General features: G+C 35.1%; 1 protein-coding gene across 9 annotated transcripts; it reads right to left on the reverse strand.

Moving 5' to 3' along the window:
- Positions 1-3,851: 3,851 nt before the first annotated feature.
- Positions 3,852-15,404, reverse strand: LOC104236956 (probable receptor-like serine/threonine-protein kinase At5g57670). Of its 9 annotated transcripts, none has more exons than XR_011404144.1 (8): positions 15,244-15,391; positions 11,832-11,915; positions 11,691-11,753; positions 6,634-6,687; positions 6,103-6,226; positions 5,802-5,933; positions 5,247-5,361; positions 3,852-4,692 (listed from the first exon to the last, which is right to left on the reverse strand). XR_011404144.1 is itself a non-coding variant. In XM_070163180.1 (8 exons), the coding sequence occupies exons 2-6, from the start codon at positions 11,920-11,922 to the stop codon at positions 5,895-5,897; spliced, it is 342 nt and encodes a 113-aa protein (XP_070019281.1). In that variant the 5' UTR covers positions 11,923-12,456; positions 15,244-15,404; the 3' UTR covers positions 3,852-4,692; positions 5,247-5,361; positions 5,802-5,894. The 9 variants fall into 9 exon arrangements, 7 of the variants coding, with proteins under 7 accessions (XP_070019281.1, XP_070019280.1, XP_070019279.1 ...); XM_070163180.1 differs by having other exon boundaries at positions 6,103-6,197; positions 11,832-12,456; positions 15,244-15,404; XM_070163179.1 differs by having other exon boundaries at positions 6,103-6,197; positions 11,832-14,947; positions 15,244-15,404.
- Between the last annotated feature and the right edge of the window lie 610 nt (positions 15,405-16,014).

The raw sequence follows: 16,014 nt of genomic DNA on the forward strand, positions 1-16,014 counted from the left end.
CGTGCAATTTTTACGTGTTTCAAGCTCGTAAAATGTTCAAAGTAGTACCAAAAAAGCAAGAATACATTAAATAGCATGAGCCTAACAGTGGATAAATATTGCTTATTAGCCTACATAGGTATGTAACGACCTGGCCGGTCATTTTGAATAATACAATCCCGTTTCCCCCATTTACTGCTAAATTCATGCTTTACAGTTTTTATGTGACTTGTCAGGGTAATTGGTTAGGGTCTGGTGAGGTTTTTGAAATGAATTGAGACACTTAGTCTCCAAGAAGAAAGCTTAAGTTGAATAATTTGACCAGAAGGTGAAAAATATGTAAACGACCCCGAAATAGATTTTTGATGATTCCAATAGCTCCGTATGGTGATTTCGGGCATAGGAGTGTGTCCGAATATTTATTTCGAGGTCCGTAGCTAAATTAGGCTTGAAATGGTGAAAATGAGAAATGTAAGTTTGGAAGTTTGACCGGGGAGTTGACTTTTTGATATCGGGGTCGGAATCCAGTTCTGAAAATTTTCCTAGCTCCGTTATGTCATTTATGACTTGCGTGCAAATTTTGATGTCAATCGGACTTGATTTGATAGGTTTCAGCATCGAATATAGAAGTTGGAAGTTCTTATTTTCATTAAGCTTGAATTGGGGTGTGATTCACGGTTTTAGTGTTGTTTGATGTGATTTGAAGTTTCGACAAAGTCCGTATCATATTTTAGGACTTGTTGGTATATTTGGTTGGGGTCCCGGGGGATTCGAGTGTGTTTCGGGTGTATTTCGGATCATTTTGGGCTACTTCTGATGCTGATTTTCTGATATCTGGTGTTGTTCTTCGCGTTCGCGTGGAGCATCTCGCGTCCGCGAAGAGGAATATGGCCTCTGGTTTGTTCTTCGCGTTCGCGAAGAGACTTTCGCGTTCGCGAAGAGACTTTCGCGTTTGCGAAGAAGGAAATCTCGGTTGCACATGTATGACTTCGGAGGCTCATATCTCACAATCTATAAGAAATTTGGAGATGATCCAAACATGAAAGTTGTAGTTCTGTGTCTAGTTTTCAGAAATATAAATTAATTGGCATTTCGATTTGTGTACAAAAAGTTATGGTAGTTACACTATAGGTTATCCGGGGAGAGTTTGAAAATCTCTGCTGCACAGGGCTGACTTTGGAAGCTTATATCTCGCAATATATAATGACTCAGGAAATGAACAACCTATGAAATTATAGCCCTTGGTGTCTAGTTTTCAGAACATCAAACCATTTGTTATTTGGAGTTGTGTGCAAAGAGTTATGACAATTATACTAAAGACTGTCTGGAATGAGTTTGGAAATCGCTGATGAGGAATTTGCTCATTGCGAACGCGAAGAACAAACCCCTGGGCAGCAGAATAAAGTCCAAATTCGTTCCATTCTTCCATTTTTGGACCAAGGAAGCTCGGGTGGGGCGATTTTTCGAGGGATTTTCAGAGAAAACAACAGGGTAAGTGTTCTTAACACAATTTTTGATAGATTACTCGAATTCATCGTTGTTTTTAACATTTAATTGGTGATTTTAAGTTGGAAAAGTTTGAAAACCCTGTAGGATAGATTTGAGGATTTGAGGGTCGAAATGTTATCGAAATTTAGTAATTTTGGTATGGTTAGACTCGTGGTTGAATGGGTTGTCGGATTTTGTGAGTTTCGTCGGATTTCGAGACGTGGGCCCCATGGGCGATTTTGAGTTAAATTTCAGATTTTGTTGGAAAATTAGTATTTTCATATGGAATTAATTCCTATAATTAGTATTGACTAAATTGAATTAACTGTGGCTAGATTTGGGTCGATTGGAGGCCGATTCAAGGGGCAAAGGCATTTCGGAGTAGGATTTTGCTCGGATTGAGGTGAGTAATGATTGTAAATGTGGTCCTGAGGGTATGAAACCTCGGATTGCATATCGTTGTGCTATATTGAGGTGACACACACGCTAGAAGACGGGCATGGGGTCGTGCACTGTTGGGAATTGTGACTTAGTCCATCCCGAATGATTGTTTTACCGCGTATTTGACTTAAAACTGTTTGCTATCATCATGTTTTGGGCTGAGTGTCATATTTGGGCCTCGTGCCAACTATTTGAACCCTTAGGAGATTTTTCCTGATATTTCCTCACTGTTTTGACTTTATACTTGAACTCAGTCATGCTATATTCTACTGTTTTTTATAACTCAGCCATGTTTACCCTGTTTTAACACATTAAATGATATTTTGGGCTGAGTATCATGTTTTACTGTTGCCCGAGTGGCTTATGAGATTCTGACTGAGTAAGGCCGAGGGCCTGTGTTGTGAGGATACTTTTGGGTCGGGTTGCACGCCGCAACAGTGATACACTGATTATGATTATGTGGCCGAGGGCCTGAGATTGTGCGCCACAAGGTGGCTTGTTGATATGAGGCCGAGAGCCTATGTAATTATGCCATAAGATGGTTTCATATTGCGTTTGGGCCGTAAGGGGCCCCTCCAGGAGTCTGCACACCTCTAGTAAGCGCGAGTACCCATTGTGATGTGAGATATAGTCCGAGGGGCTGGTGTTGTTCCATGATATTGCCCGAGGGGCGAATTTTGTTGACATTGTGCCCGAGCGGCGGTTCTTTATGTGTTTATCTTTCCTAGTTGCCTGTCATTTACTCGCTTAACTGTTAAAAAGGCATTTCAAAGAAGTTTAAACTGAACTAGAGTGACTTTACATATTTTCCCTGTTTCATTATTTTTACTGGTTTTTACTGCTTCTTTATAGCCTGTGATGTTCCTTTACGTGATTTCTTATTGCTCAGTTTGCATTTATTATTATTACTCACTGAGTTGGAGTACTCACTTTACTCCTTGCACCCCGTGTGCAGATTCAGGCGCTTCAGGTCCTGCTTGCGAGGGTTGAGAGCTTCCAGCAGACTTCGGGGATTCACTAGGTAACTGCTAGGCGTTCGCAACCTAGTGCTTCTCCTTCTATCTTATTTTCTCCTTTTTAGTTATGTAATAGTTGTGTAGACTCTCTCAGACTTGTAGTTTTATGATAGATGCTCATGACTGGTGACACCCCGATATCGGGCTATGTCTATTCCGCAAATGAAGTATCCACCTTATTTTGGGATTTTTATTATATTAAAGACTTAATTCATATTATTTTAATTGCTTAAAATGAAGTGAGAGTGTGTCGGCTGGCCTTGTCTTCACGAGAGGCGCCATCACAACCGGGTCCGGATTTAGGGTTGTGACAATAGGGTCAAATTCCAAATCAATAAGAGAAATGCCTTTAAACTATCGACGGTGGAAAAGTAACAGAACTGTTGGTATCATTACTCATTCCAACAGACTCTATGTAGAAGAACAAAAATCTCAGGCTCACAAATAGGGGTGGGCGTTCGGTATTTCGGTTCGGTATTTGAATACTTTGGTTCGGTAATTCGGTATTCGGTTTGTCAATTGTGTATACCAAATACCATACCAAAATAGTTCGGTACGGTTCGGTATTTCTTATTTTGGTTCGGTACGGTTTCGGTTTGATACATTAATGAGTAAAATTTAAAATATAGGCGTGTCAACTACTGAAAGTCAGAAATATTAAATTTCGATACTGCTTCTGCTTCAATATGAAATTTCTGGCAGAATGTATACTGGAACGCTGAAGCATTTGGAACCCAGTGGAAGCTACTGAAATTCCTATATATACTAGGAAGCTCATTTACATATGAAAACATATCACTGATGTAATACATTCAAGCCTTGTTAACTTGCTTACATATGCAGAGCAAGATTCTGTTAACTTGCTTACATGTGATTAATAGTGAGATATCAAAAAGCATAACTAACATTTATCCAAACACAACAGAATTCAATATGAATATCAGAAATTTTCTGCTTCAATATTAAGCTGCTTTTTCATACGCGTCTGTCAACTACTGAAATTAAGCTGTTGAAGCAAAATTGTTGCACATAAGGTAAGCACTACTTCAAATTGTGACATAAACATTAATTAATAAAAGTATGAAGTTTCAGACTTGCAGAAATACCAAAACTGATGATAATATTGGATTAGGAAAAGAAGATATACCACTACACTGTCCACAACTAAGTACTGAATGCAGGTATGAACACGTTGAATTCACTAAAATAGATGACCTCTTGAAATCCCTTGACTTGAAAAGAAACTGCATCCAAAAAGTTCAGCCAAATTGCATCCTATTTCTCTTAGAGCTAACTCTGCTTCAACTTCCCTTGCAATGGCATCCAACTCAGCCATCCATTCATTCATCTTCTTTCCAGCTAGAAGCATGGTCTCCGTACACATCGACTCTAGTGATTCAGATGGCAATAAAGCAGATATTCTTTCCTTTTGGATTGAATTAGCATCCATTTCACGGTTAAAAGCCATAAGCGCCTCATCTTCACTGCAGAAATTTTTCTTATATATAAATCGGTATTTCGGTATACCGAAATTTCAGAATTTTAATACCGAGGACCGTACCGAAATACCGAAAAAAACCGAAACCGAAATACCGAATTAATTCGGTCCGGTTCGGTTCAGAATTCTATTTTTTGGATTTTATGCCCACCCCTACTCACAAAGCAATGTTGTCGTTTGTCTTCAACATAACGAGCTTTACGGTATTGCAGAGACAAGTAATTCCAGGAATTTTCATTTTTAGGACAGATTAAGGTGATGCTTCAAAACCTAGGAGCGACAAAGAAAAAACCGAATGAGATGGAATAGATTCCTAATTTCAATTCTAAATCAAATAGTGAAAGAGGACAAAGTCAATAATTTGCTTCTTAATAATCTTATAAAACAGGATCCAATTAGTCGGAGCAGCTTGCTATTAATATACACAATTGGCTACATTGCTCACTTACTTCTTGCTATTTCAGTCAGGCAAATTATCTATGAAAGTAATGGCACTATTAGTCAAAGATAACTAAAATTTATTGTACTTCAGTCAGCTTTCTAAATCATTTATTTTAGAGTGGTACTTGACAAGCTTTTTCCTGTGACAATGGCTGTGTTGGCTTATCACCTATTGAAAGAGCAATATTTGGAATGTGGATGAGCTTATTTGCCTCTTCTTACTGTTTGAGTTGCTGATTATGCTTAGGCAAAGAACTATTGAGTGATATAGAACAAAGTTTCAAATTCATGCGCAAGCAAAGGTACTACAAATACATGGAATCTGTAACTTCCACTCCTAATAATCAAAACCAAGAGAGTTACTGGTACAGAAATTAATTCACCTGATCAGTTGTCTTCATTCGCATTAATTTACAGTAGTGGTCTCTGCTGTCTCGCCCGAGCCCTCTTTGTTCGTATTCCATGCTCTAATTGCTCTCTTTTGAAATGTTGTGATTCCTTTACACAAGAAACAATAAAAATCTGTACAATTGTAAAAGATTCAAAAGTTTTTTCTTACTAAATGCCAAAAAGCGTAGCAAACTGAGCTGAAAAAATATTGCTAACATAACCAATTGACAGTGAATACATTTGAATCAGAAAATAAAAACACAATTGTTACTGCTAATAGACAGTAAACCCTTTTCCTTTGTCCGGGCTTCGGATCGGTTGTGTTAAACTATAACTTAAAAACATGAATTTTCTTTTAGATATGGATCAGCCAGCTAAATACGAGCTACCAAATAGATCTGATTAAGTGTTCATACATTTTAAGTTTTTTTTTGGTGTATGTACATATTACTCAAGCTAAAAATAGTAAGTGTGATTGCACTTGTTATTAAAATATTGGATTTGTCTCTGTTTACTCCATTATGACTTAAAACAACGTTGAAACTTACCAAGTTTGAGGCAGTCCACCCCATATGAATCTCCTCTCAACAGTATACTAACTCAAATGTGCCTTCAAATTTTGGTACAGTGTGGTGAGTCCATTACTCGGGCAACCATTTGGCAAGGCCAAAATCACAAATCTGAAAGAGAAAAAGGAAATATTCAAGGCTCAAGCAGCCGAGACCCTTTACACAAGATTCATTAGGATTCATATGATACTAAGGTCAGTAAGTGAGAAACTTAAAATACTATTTCCAGTAAGTAGAGTTTACTTTATACCAATAACAACTATGACAATCATAATAATACCTGAGATTCAAAGTCCTTAGTAAGCAATATATTTGCAGCCTTAATATCTCTGTGGATAATTATTCTTTGATCTCCCTCATGAAGATATCGCAGCCCTTCAGTTGTCCCAACAGCAATTTAATATCTGATTTTAAAAAGTAAACTCACTACCCACAAAAGTTGCAGAGCAACAATTTTTTTTCTTATTATGGAATTTCTATATCATATATAACTATAAGATAATCTTAAATATGAGACGGACCTATTCCCTTCATTATTAAGAAAAATAAACAACAAATACAAAGTTATGAAACATAATCACTGTGTAAAGTATTAAAAACCTATGGTTTTTTCTAGAAATTGTATCCATCGTAGCAATGCAAAAAGAAGATAACGAATATTATATCTAACAAATTGTCCAACCATTTTCCGGTAGTAACACTGATGACATCATTGAAATATGCCAAGATATCTATACAAAATAAAGAAATGAAACAATGTTTAAGGTAGAAATGAAATTACTATATTACAACTTGGTTAGGGTCACAATACCTTTTAGTACCAAGATGTGGAAGCATTTTACTTTGTAGGATCTCTTTGACATACCTGCAATACAGATTACGCGTGTTACTAAGCAGTAAAGGAATATACAACAGTAAAGGAATATTCAAGCATCAAAATATAAGATGAATAAGTTTTTAACTTAATTCACATTTCGTTTTTTAGATGAACAATAGATTCTCTTTTGCCAACATATTGAATTGTGGCATATAAAATTTTATAAGAGGAAAAAATTTTGATAGAGCAGCATATATATTTTAATAATAAATGAGTAAATTTAAATACATAGTAACATTACCAATTCACTGTGAGTATGTGCGACTGGAAAAACAAAAATACAACTGTTATACCAATAGACAATAGATCCTCCTCCTTTGTCCGGGCTTGAGACCGGCTGTGTCACATTATTATTTGAACACAGGAGTTAAAAACATGAATTTTTTTCGTTATGTAAAAATCAGCCAAGTCAGCTTCACAGAGTTGAACAAAAATCAAATAAATATGTAATAAGCTTTTGTACATATAGATTTGGAAAGACGAATATTTTCCACTGATTGTTGCTCGGGAAGTTTCACAATGTAAACATTTTGATTTGTATATTGCTCATCATAAAACTATATGAGAAAAGTAAAAATTTAGCAAGGATTTGCAAATACATAAGCCAACTCTTATTTAGTGCATGTATGGTCACACAAGGATATGAACAACAAAGCTGTGAAGTTATAGAAGGGCTTTTTGAATGATTTCATCATATACTATGTTATATGTAGATTGGTCATCATCGTTATCTACGGTAGGTGGTCGGATTAATATTTTTATACGATTTGAACTTTTTGCTCTCGATATAGCAACATATAGCTGACCATGAGAAAACACAGGCTCGCATAAATAAATACCAACATAATCTAACGTTTGTCCTTGCGCTTTATTTATTGTCATTGCAAAACACAGGCGCATTGGAAATTGTGTACTTTTAAATGCGATAGGTAACTTCTCATCATCTGAAGATAACAACGGTATTCTGGGAATAAATACATGTGTATCTTTAAAATCACCGCTTGCAATTTTAGCACTTATAACATGGCTCTTAAAATTACAGCATATTAGTCGTGTACCATTGCATAAACCTTCACAAGGATTTAAGTTTCGCAGCAACATAAATGGACAATTTTTCTTCAAGATTAATTTGTACGGAGGCAAACCGGCGGAGTTTAATGAATGTAGAAAATCCTCAAACTGGCTCTGATCATTGGATTCAACAGTTTCATCCATTGCAACAAATGTCTTGGAGTCATTAGGAAATTGAGCTATAAGTCTATTATTTATTTCATCAACAAAGTCATTTTTTGATGTCAAAATAACATGAGAAGATAAAAAGGAAGAATCGTGAAGACGCGTATGCAAATCAGGATATATTATGTTGAATAAAAGATCCGGTGATTCTTTTTCAATAATATAGGGAACAATGAAAAACCTCGGAATTTCTATTTTACCATCCATGTTTGTCTTTTCTTTTTCATTTCCAATTCGCATCAAATATTCACAGAAAGATGGATCAGTTTTCGCACGCATATTCTCTGATAATCGTAGTTTTTCAAGCTCATTCCATATTTCGGAGTTCAATATGCTTTCTCGAATGAAGTCTTCTTTTTTTTCACTTCGAACCCCAGGAAGAGTTTGTCTAAAATCTCCACCAAACACAACTACTTTTCCACCAAAAAGCACATTTATATCCATTATATCTTTCAAAAGAGAGTCTAAGCTTCAATCATGTTTTTTTTCGCCATTGATACTTCATCCCACACAATTAATTTTGCATCGCGAATCAAAGACGCTAGTGAACTTTGCTTACTGATATTGCAAGAGAACTTTTCATCTATATTAATCGGGAATTTAAAACGTAAATGAACTGTTCGTCTTCCCGGAAGGATCGAAGCTGCAACACCGGAGGTTGCTGTTGCTAATGCTACAAATCCTTTAGATCTCACAGTTGCTAATAAGGCACAATATAAGAATATCTTACCACTTCCTCCAGGACCATCAATAAAAAATGCTCCTGATTTGTTGGCAAATACTCTCTGAAGGATAACGTCGTATGCCATTTTCTGTTCTTTATTTAATTTTCTATGCATCAGTAAATCTTCGTTACTCACAATGATGCTTCTTTCAAAATATACTTCCTTCGTTTCATTTGCCATTTTCGAAGATATGATAGTTTCGGAAACAAGGTTGAACTAATTAATATCATTTCCCATAGAATGTAGTATATCATTGATGTGATTTACGACACCAAGGTGGATATCTTTTGTCGTTACATTGGTTAGGTTCTTAAAGTCTTCGGACATTGAATCTTCAAATTGTTCCCACGGTTCCCTTGGATTGTCGGGGCTGTAATGTACTAATATTGTAGCAAATAAACGTCTTAAACTATAAGACACTTGATAACATACAGCCTCTGACATACATTCAACCAAGCTGTTGTCACAGTGCAACAATCCTCTTTTTTCCGCGGACTCTCTAAATGTGTCGCAACATATCTCGTTTACTCTCAGAAGATCTTCATATGATTTTGGTGCTCTCACATTCATTAGTAATAATCTAAGGTAATATCTTTCTCCTTCTGTTGGATGACATGTTACAACACGGCCGATAACATGACCTCGTTGTCGTTGAGTCCACATTTTGTAGGTAGATGACCATACGAAGTATTGTGGAAAATCTTTATACAGCAACTTAAGTTCTTTAGCATTTTTGTTTGTTTCATTCATCAAAAAAAATTCTGTCAGCATTATTTTCTTAATCATAGGGTTTTTCAGGATACTGTCTATTGTGTCAATTTTTTTAAAAGAGACAAAATGTAGTCCATCAAGATGTAGCTGGAGGTGATAAACACTTGGAGTCATTTCATTGATAGCAAATGCAAATAAACGCCACATAGCTTCTGGAGGTGACACCCATCTAGCAGATTGATACTCTTTTATCTCATCTATTTGTATATTTGTGTTATCTTCGTGTAAGCCAAATGAAATCTTATCATGCCCTTTACAAATATATTTGTATATATATTTCACCACTTTAATATCGGAGCAAACCTTCATGTTTATATGACAATTATACTTGCACAACATATAAGGATTATAAGGAACAACCCATGAGATATCAAGAAATTATTTTCTAACTTTTAATAATTAACCAGTGTTTCGTCTTCTATAAATCAGAATGAGTTCTTTCCTTTTGTTGTCTCATCAACGAAGCTCTTGGGGTACTTAAATTTGCACTCATTTCTTTTCATACATGAATTAGTAGGATTTAAATGACCACAAGGCCCATTCATCACGTGTTTAATAACAAGCTTATGTAAGTACGAGTTTTTATCAGGATCGGGCAGCTCATCACAGACAAATTTGTCATAAGCCTCGGGCGTTAATTATTTGTAATCATCAGTAAGTATAATAAGAAAATGAGCATGTGGAAGACCGTGTTTTTGAAATTCTATAGTGCACATATAAGATGCAACTTTTCCAAATATGTTTCTTTTTAATATATCTGTCTTCATCTCTTCTACCTTTGCTTTGAACACTCGGCTAATTAAATCAGGCCTATTTTGAGTTTCATCTGTTGGGAGCAAATGTTGCTTAATTTCGGGCCAAGAGGGATTACATGTCATGGTCAGAAATATATCAGGTTTTCCAAAATGTTGCACTAACGCAATAGCATCCATGTAACGCTGGCGCATATCTCTCGAACCACCCGTAAACCTTGTCGGAAGAAAGTTTTGTTTTCCTATCTTAGAAGCTTCTCTTTCGCCAAGTCTTAGGATATTTAAAAGTCCTTGTAGTACATCAATCCGAAATAAATCTTGGTTAAATGAGGCAAAATCTAACCTCTAAGTTTCTATTTTTATGAATTCATCAACTGAGTATTGTTGAAACAATCTGCCAGAATGTAAAACGCCATTTTCTTCATTGTCTCTCATTTGGAGTTTGTAACAGTAGTATTCATGACAAGAAACATTATTCCTTTTCCGTTTCCCCTTTTCCAAAACATCAGCTTCCATATCAAGTAGTCCATCAATTGAAGACATGTTAGAAATGCTCGGAAGCTGTTCAGTCTCATAGTAAGCTCGCTTTCTCAATTTATTGTTAGGTTGTACGATTTTTCGAATACCGCAATGCCATCCATTTTGACCATAAGGAAATAAAAGTGGATATTGCAAAAGATCATAGCAGCCATAATAGTAATTTACTAACTGGCTTTTGTTACTGTGAGTATAAATGCAGATATGGGGTGCGGAGCTATTATTGTTCGTTTCTTGTTCTAACCATAATGCTGCTACTCTGACACAGTTGGCAAGTTATATATTCGTTGATCTAAGCCAGAGCCGCATCTCAATGCAATATAAAAATTTGATAATTCTAGGATATGTATCAGAGATTTTAAGAAGATAAAATATGAATTTATCTTCAGTATATCCATTAGCTTCTCAACAACCGACTGTCGAAGTATATCAGAGGAAGCCATTCGATTCAATATTTCTGTGTTCTCATCATAAAAATACAACTGTAAATTTCTTGGTTGACGATTTGTTGGAATCAAATCATTTATGAAGTGATACATTTGACCTTTACTTTAAATGTATAAATTCCTTGGTTTCTTTTTTCTAGTGCTTTGTCGTAGTTCACTCCAAGTGAAGTAAATGCAAGCATATTGTTGTATAGTCTAAGGTAGGTACAGAAGTGTTCAAATTCTTTGGTATTGCCTAAATATAGATTCAAGAGTTAATTAGGCATTTCATGTAACATCAATTTAACTGAACCATTGCTACAACAAAATGCTGGTGTTTCATATTCGAACCTTTTTGCTCCACAATATTTACAGTTCGGTACATTTTTTAAAATGGTTGCATCACTGGGTAGTTCTCTAATGTTCCAGTTCAAACCTATTATTTTTTATTTATAACCTGTGTATATTAGTTGTAATAATATATCCTATTAGTGTTGAGAAGAGAGCAGTAATAAATGTTGTGATAAGATTAAAGCGAGACAAACCTTTATTTGTGACGACAGATGTCTCAGTATGGTGTTGGTCATAGGATGCACCAGAGGCCGAGCCTAATATACAAACAATTCTTATTAATATACTAAAAGAGAGTACAATCAAACTGAAACAACATATTTTCATTCACTTACCATGTTCAAAAACGGAGAAGTGATCGGTAATATTTTTTCCTCTGTCACAACCAGCTACTGGGCCGGCAATGGAAGATATACCGGCTAACATCCGAATCCAAATATATTTAGCAAGAGAAAATTGGATTTAAGTATAATCACGAAACAGAACACATATATACATGCATATATTTATGTCTACAAACAGTGTGTAAATGGGTCTTTTTCTGATTAAATCATTTTTTGCTTTGGGTCTTTTTCTGATTAAATCATTTTTTGCTTCTAACTTGTCGGGATAAGACATGGTGGCTCAACAATTGTTAGAGTTTTTGGTGTAGGTAATTCAAACCCAGCAGCTTGTTTGGCATATTCAAGCAGCACGCTTTGACCCTTTTTTAGTTCAAGCTTTTTTGATCGTCATTGCGCTAAAAGCAACTCTCTTTTATCAACTGGCAACTGTTTGTACAGATCACGTCTCCCATCGTTAATTTTAGAAACTGTTTCTACCCAGTATTGCTTCCTTTTTTGCGGGCAGCAAGATGATGCCAAAGGTTTTACTGTTTCTACCCAGTATTGCTTCCTTTTTTGCGGGCAGCAAGATGATGCCAAAGGTTTTTTATCGGTCGACATCTGCAGTTCGAGCAATCTATAAAAGTTTAACAAAGATTTAAAGTTCAATTGGAAGTATAGACACACTATAAATGTCCAAATAGTTCTATCACTACAATATTTATACATCACTAAAAATATGACAGTTTACACCATAAATGAATCGAGAAAAAAGATAACAGATAGATTGAACAAACCACAAAATCATTGACCTATTAACAATTATGTCAAGGCTTTATGTTCATAAAGTTCCATAACAAAGAATGTGACATATAAGAAATCAAGTAGCAAAAGTAATAGCTTTAACTTATTCTAGGCAGAACTTCTATTGTAATTGAAGCCTGGAAACTTGAGTTTTCCTTGTACGCATTCAAAAGTCAGGAGATGAAAAATATTGGAACAAAAAGGAAAGAAAACTCTTTGCAATAGTAAAAAAATGGTGAACGTAATCAATTTTTCACAGAAACTTATTGATCTATTCATGGCTTGGCTAAAGCTTTACTTTAACGAAGCTGCATAATTCAAAAATAAAGTGACATACAACAAACAAGGTACAAAGTCAATATATACATTACAACAACATGAAGAAAGCGCAAAAGGAAGTCAACGTAGAGCCCAGTAAATTTATTATACTCCATTTTTATTAATTTAATAACAAAATGGATAATCGAGACCTACAAGTAGATACAAAGTTAGACAGTATATTTAGATACTAAGACCACGTGTCAGCGGGTACAATTAGCAAAACAAAACATTGCAAATTGCTAGAAGGCAAATTAGAGTACAAAGTAAGACCCTTATTTAGAATTAGTAACGACAAATTTTAAATAAAAGGAAAAATAAAACCTGTCAACCATACATGGAGCTTCATGTGCAAGAAATCAGGAGAAGATGTGATCCACTTGGTAATTTATATGTCGTGCAGAACACTCATGCACCCACTGATTGTGGAGTAGAATATGGGGTAAATAAAGAACAAGAATAGACCAGGAGGATCCTTTTGCAACGCATCACGAAGAGTTACTTAAACCTATGATTTAAAGATCTTTGTAGCAATTCACCTTAGATAAATCTCTCGGCACCTTATGAAAAGTTAGTTAATATATGAAGTGTCACTCTATCAAGATTTCATGTAATCCTACCAGTTTACATTGAGCAAGTTCTTTATCTGAGATATTTCTTTAGGCTTTAACAAAAGAACTCTATTCAAGCCTTACTTCACCAGGGGGAAAACTAAGAAGAAAATATTGTGAAATTGTGTTGTTTACCCTAATAATAATTAAGATAATATAGTAACAACATAAACAGAATACCTAGAGGGAATCGTATGTCCTAAGCACAAAAGAATAGAGTGTCGCAAATCCTTGAATTTCGGCTCTTTCGGCTCTTAAAAATGCCAATGAAGGTGTGATTTTCCTTCCAAACGACATTGACCTATTCTTAAATAGGTAATAAATGTGGAGAAAAGAACTTCAAGAGCAGATAATGGTTTTTTTCCCCAAAGTGGTCACCTTAAATTCTGCACATGCAAAATGTTAACTGGAATTTTTATGGTTCTGCATGTTCCCAATGAAATAAGTAATTCAACAATTGTATAACCATGAAAAGTAGTAACTATTAATAGTCAAGGATGAATAGTATGAAAAATACCTAATATAAGAGTTAGCTTAAGAATTTTATATCCTGAAGCTAGAAGAATCCTCCATGAGTAATTATTAGAGAACCACAAAGAGCTGTTTAAGTATCGTTTTAAACATTTAAACCTTAAGATGAACAGAAGATGATCTAAAGTAAAATATAGAAATGTGTGCTATACTGATTCAATAGCAAGGCTACCCTAAACACATGGAGTCCTAACTGGCAGTGACAATGGGCTAGTTTAACTACGAGGACGAAAATAGAGATATATAAGAAAATCAGAGGAAGACCAATGGATAATGTGAGAAACTTGAAACAAGACTGAATGCAACAGAAACAACAGTAGAAAGAACTCACAATGTAACCAGACATGAAAGAGAACCTATCTAACTAAAACAACTCTCTAGCAAGTGAGCTAACAAAATGATACAGTATACATGAATAAACGATAAACCAGATTAAATGCAGCACCTAAATAAAGAAAAATCATTTAGTACCTTAAAACAGCCAAAACGAACTAAATGCAGAATCTAGAAGAGCATAAAAGCATGTACCTATTGCAAATTTGGGGAAAGATGAAATAACAATTTCTTTGTCAAGAATTGAATGTATTGGCCTTCATTTTTTATGACTCGAAACTAATATTTAAAACCTTCACATAACCTTAACCTGCAAGGCTGCAACTATAAGTACCGAACATTAAACTGATAACATCAATCTCGAAACAGCTAAAATCAACCAATCTATTATCAAAGAATGCGAGTAGGATTGAGAAAAACAAATTTAGGACTTTTTCAATTGGAATTACCACTCTTAACCACAGAACTGAAGAGGCTCACTCCAATGTTATGAAGTCTACTCTGTCATGCTCCCATCACGTGTATACGCATCTCAAATTAGAAATAAGCTCTGGGTGAGTACGTTCTCTAAGTAGAAGATTAGTTGAATTTCAAGCTTAGCAATGGGAACAAGCCAAAGAAATTAGGTTTAAGCTCCAATTTTACAGCTCAAAATTAGGTTAAGCATATAGAATTGCCAAGTAACAAATTAGGTAAAGCATAAAATAAAATAAAAAATACACAGCAACACCCATAAATTGCAGCAATTTTAAACCTTTTTTTGAATAAATAACCGGTGCAATAAAATATAAAACAAAGACAAAGAACAGTAGGAAGTGCAAACTAACCAATTCAGCTGTGGAAACCAAGCCAGTCACAGAATTTGTTAATCTATCAATTTTCTTATTTGAACCACGTTTTTAATCACTATAAAATAGAAAGAAATCGATCGCTGAAGCAGATAAATATAGAGGATGAATAGAAGGAGGGATTAAGCGCTGGCAGAGGGAGGTCTTATATCGCACCACCCGTCAAAATTACTCTACACGTGTTAACTGTTAGCAAAATTAACGAAAAGACTAAAATAGCCCTTGGGAAGCAGGCATGACGACCCTGACCTGCTTCCAAGCGGCTATGATATATGAAAAACAATATATAAACAGACAGTTATAAAATATATAAACATAAAATAAACTCACTTATTCTGAATTTACTAATTTTAAATTTTGAATTTACCGTAGGAAGTCTCATTCTCTTTACTTTGTCAAAATTCTTGCGGGGTCGGAGCATCAGGCATCCGGTGATTATAAAAATAATACTTTGGGATTTTTGGGAAACGAGCATAAAGGTAAAATTTAAGAAACAATGATAAGTTGAGAGATAGATGTGTTTTATGCAATTGAAAGAAGTATTTTTATTTTATTTTTGTGGAGTTCAGGGAGTTTGTACGTATCCCAACAATCAGATCAATCTAAGCTCCCGTTTGGCCATAAATTTTGATTTTATTTTTTCAAATTTTTTTTGAAAATAATTGTCGCGACCCGGATTTCTTCATTCTCGGGAGTTGTGATGGCGCCTACTAATGTGAGCTAGGCAAGTCAATCCTTTAAACTAATTTC

This window comes from Nicotiana sylvestris, chromosome 12 (genome assembly GCF_000393655.2).
Source record: "Nicotiana sylvestris chromosome 12, ASM39365v2, whole genome shotgun sequence".
Classification (NCBI taxonomy): domain Eukaryota; kingdom Viridiplantae; phylum Streptophyta; class Magnoliopsida; order Solanales; family Solanaceae; genus Nicotiana; species Nicotiana sylvestris.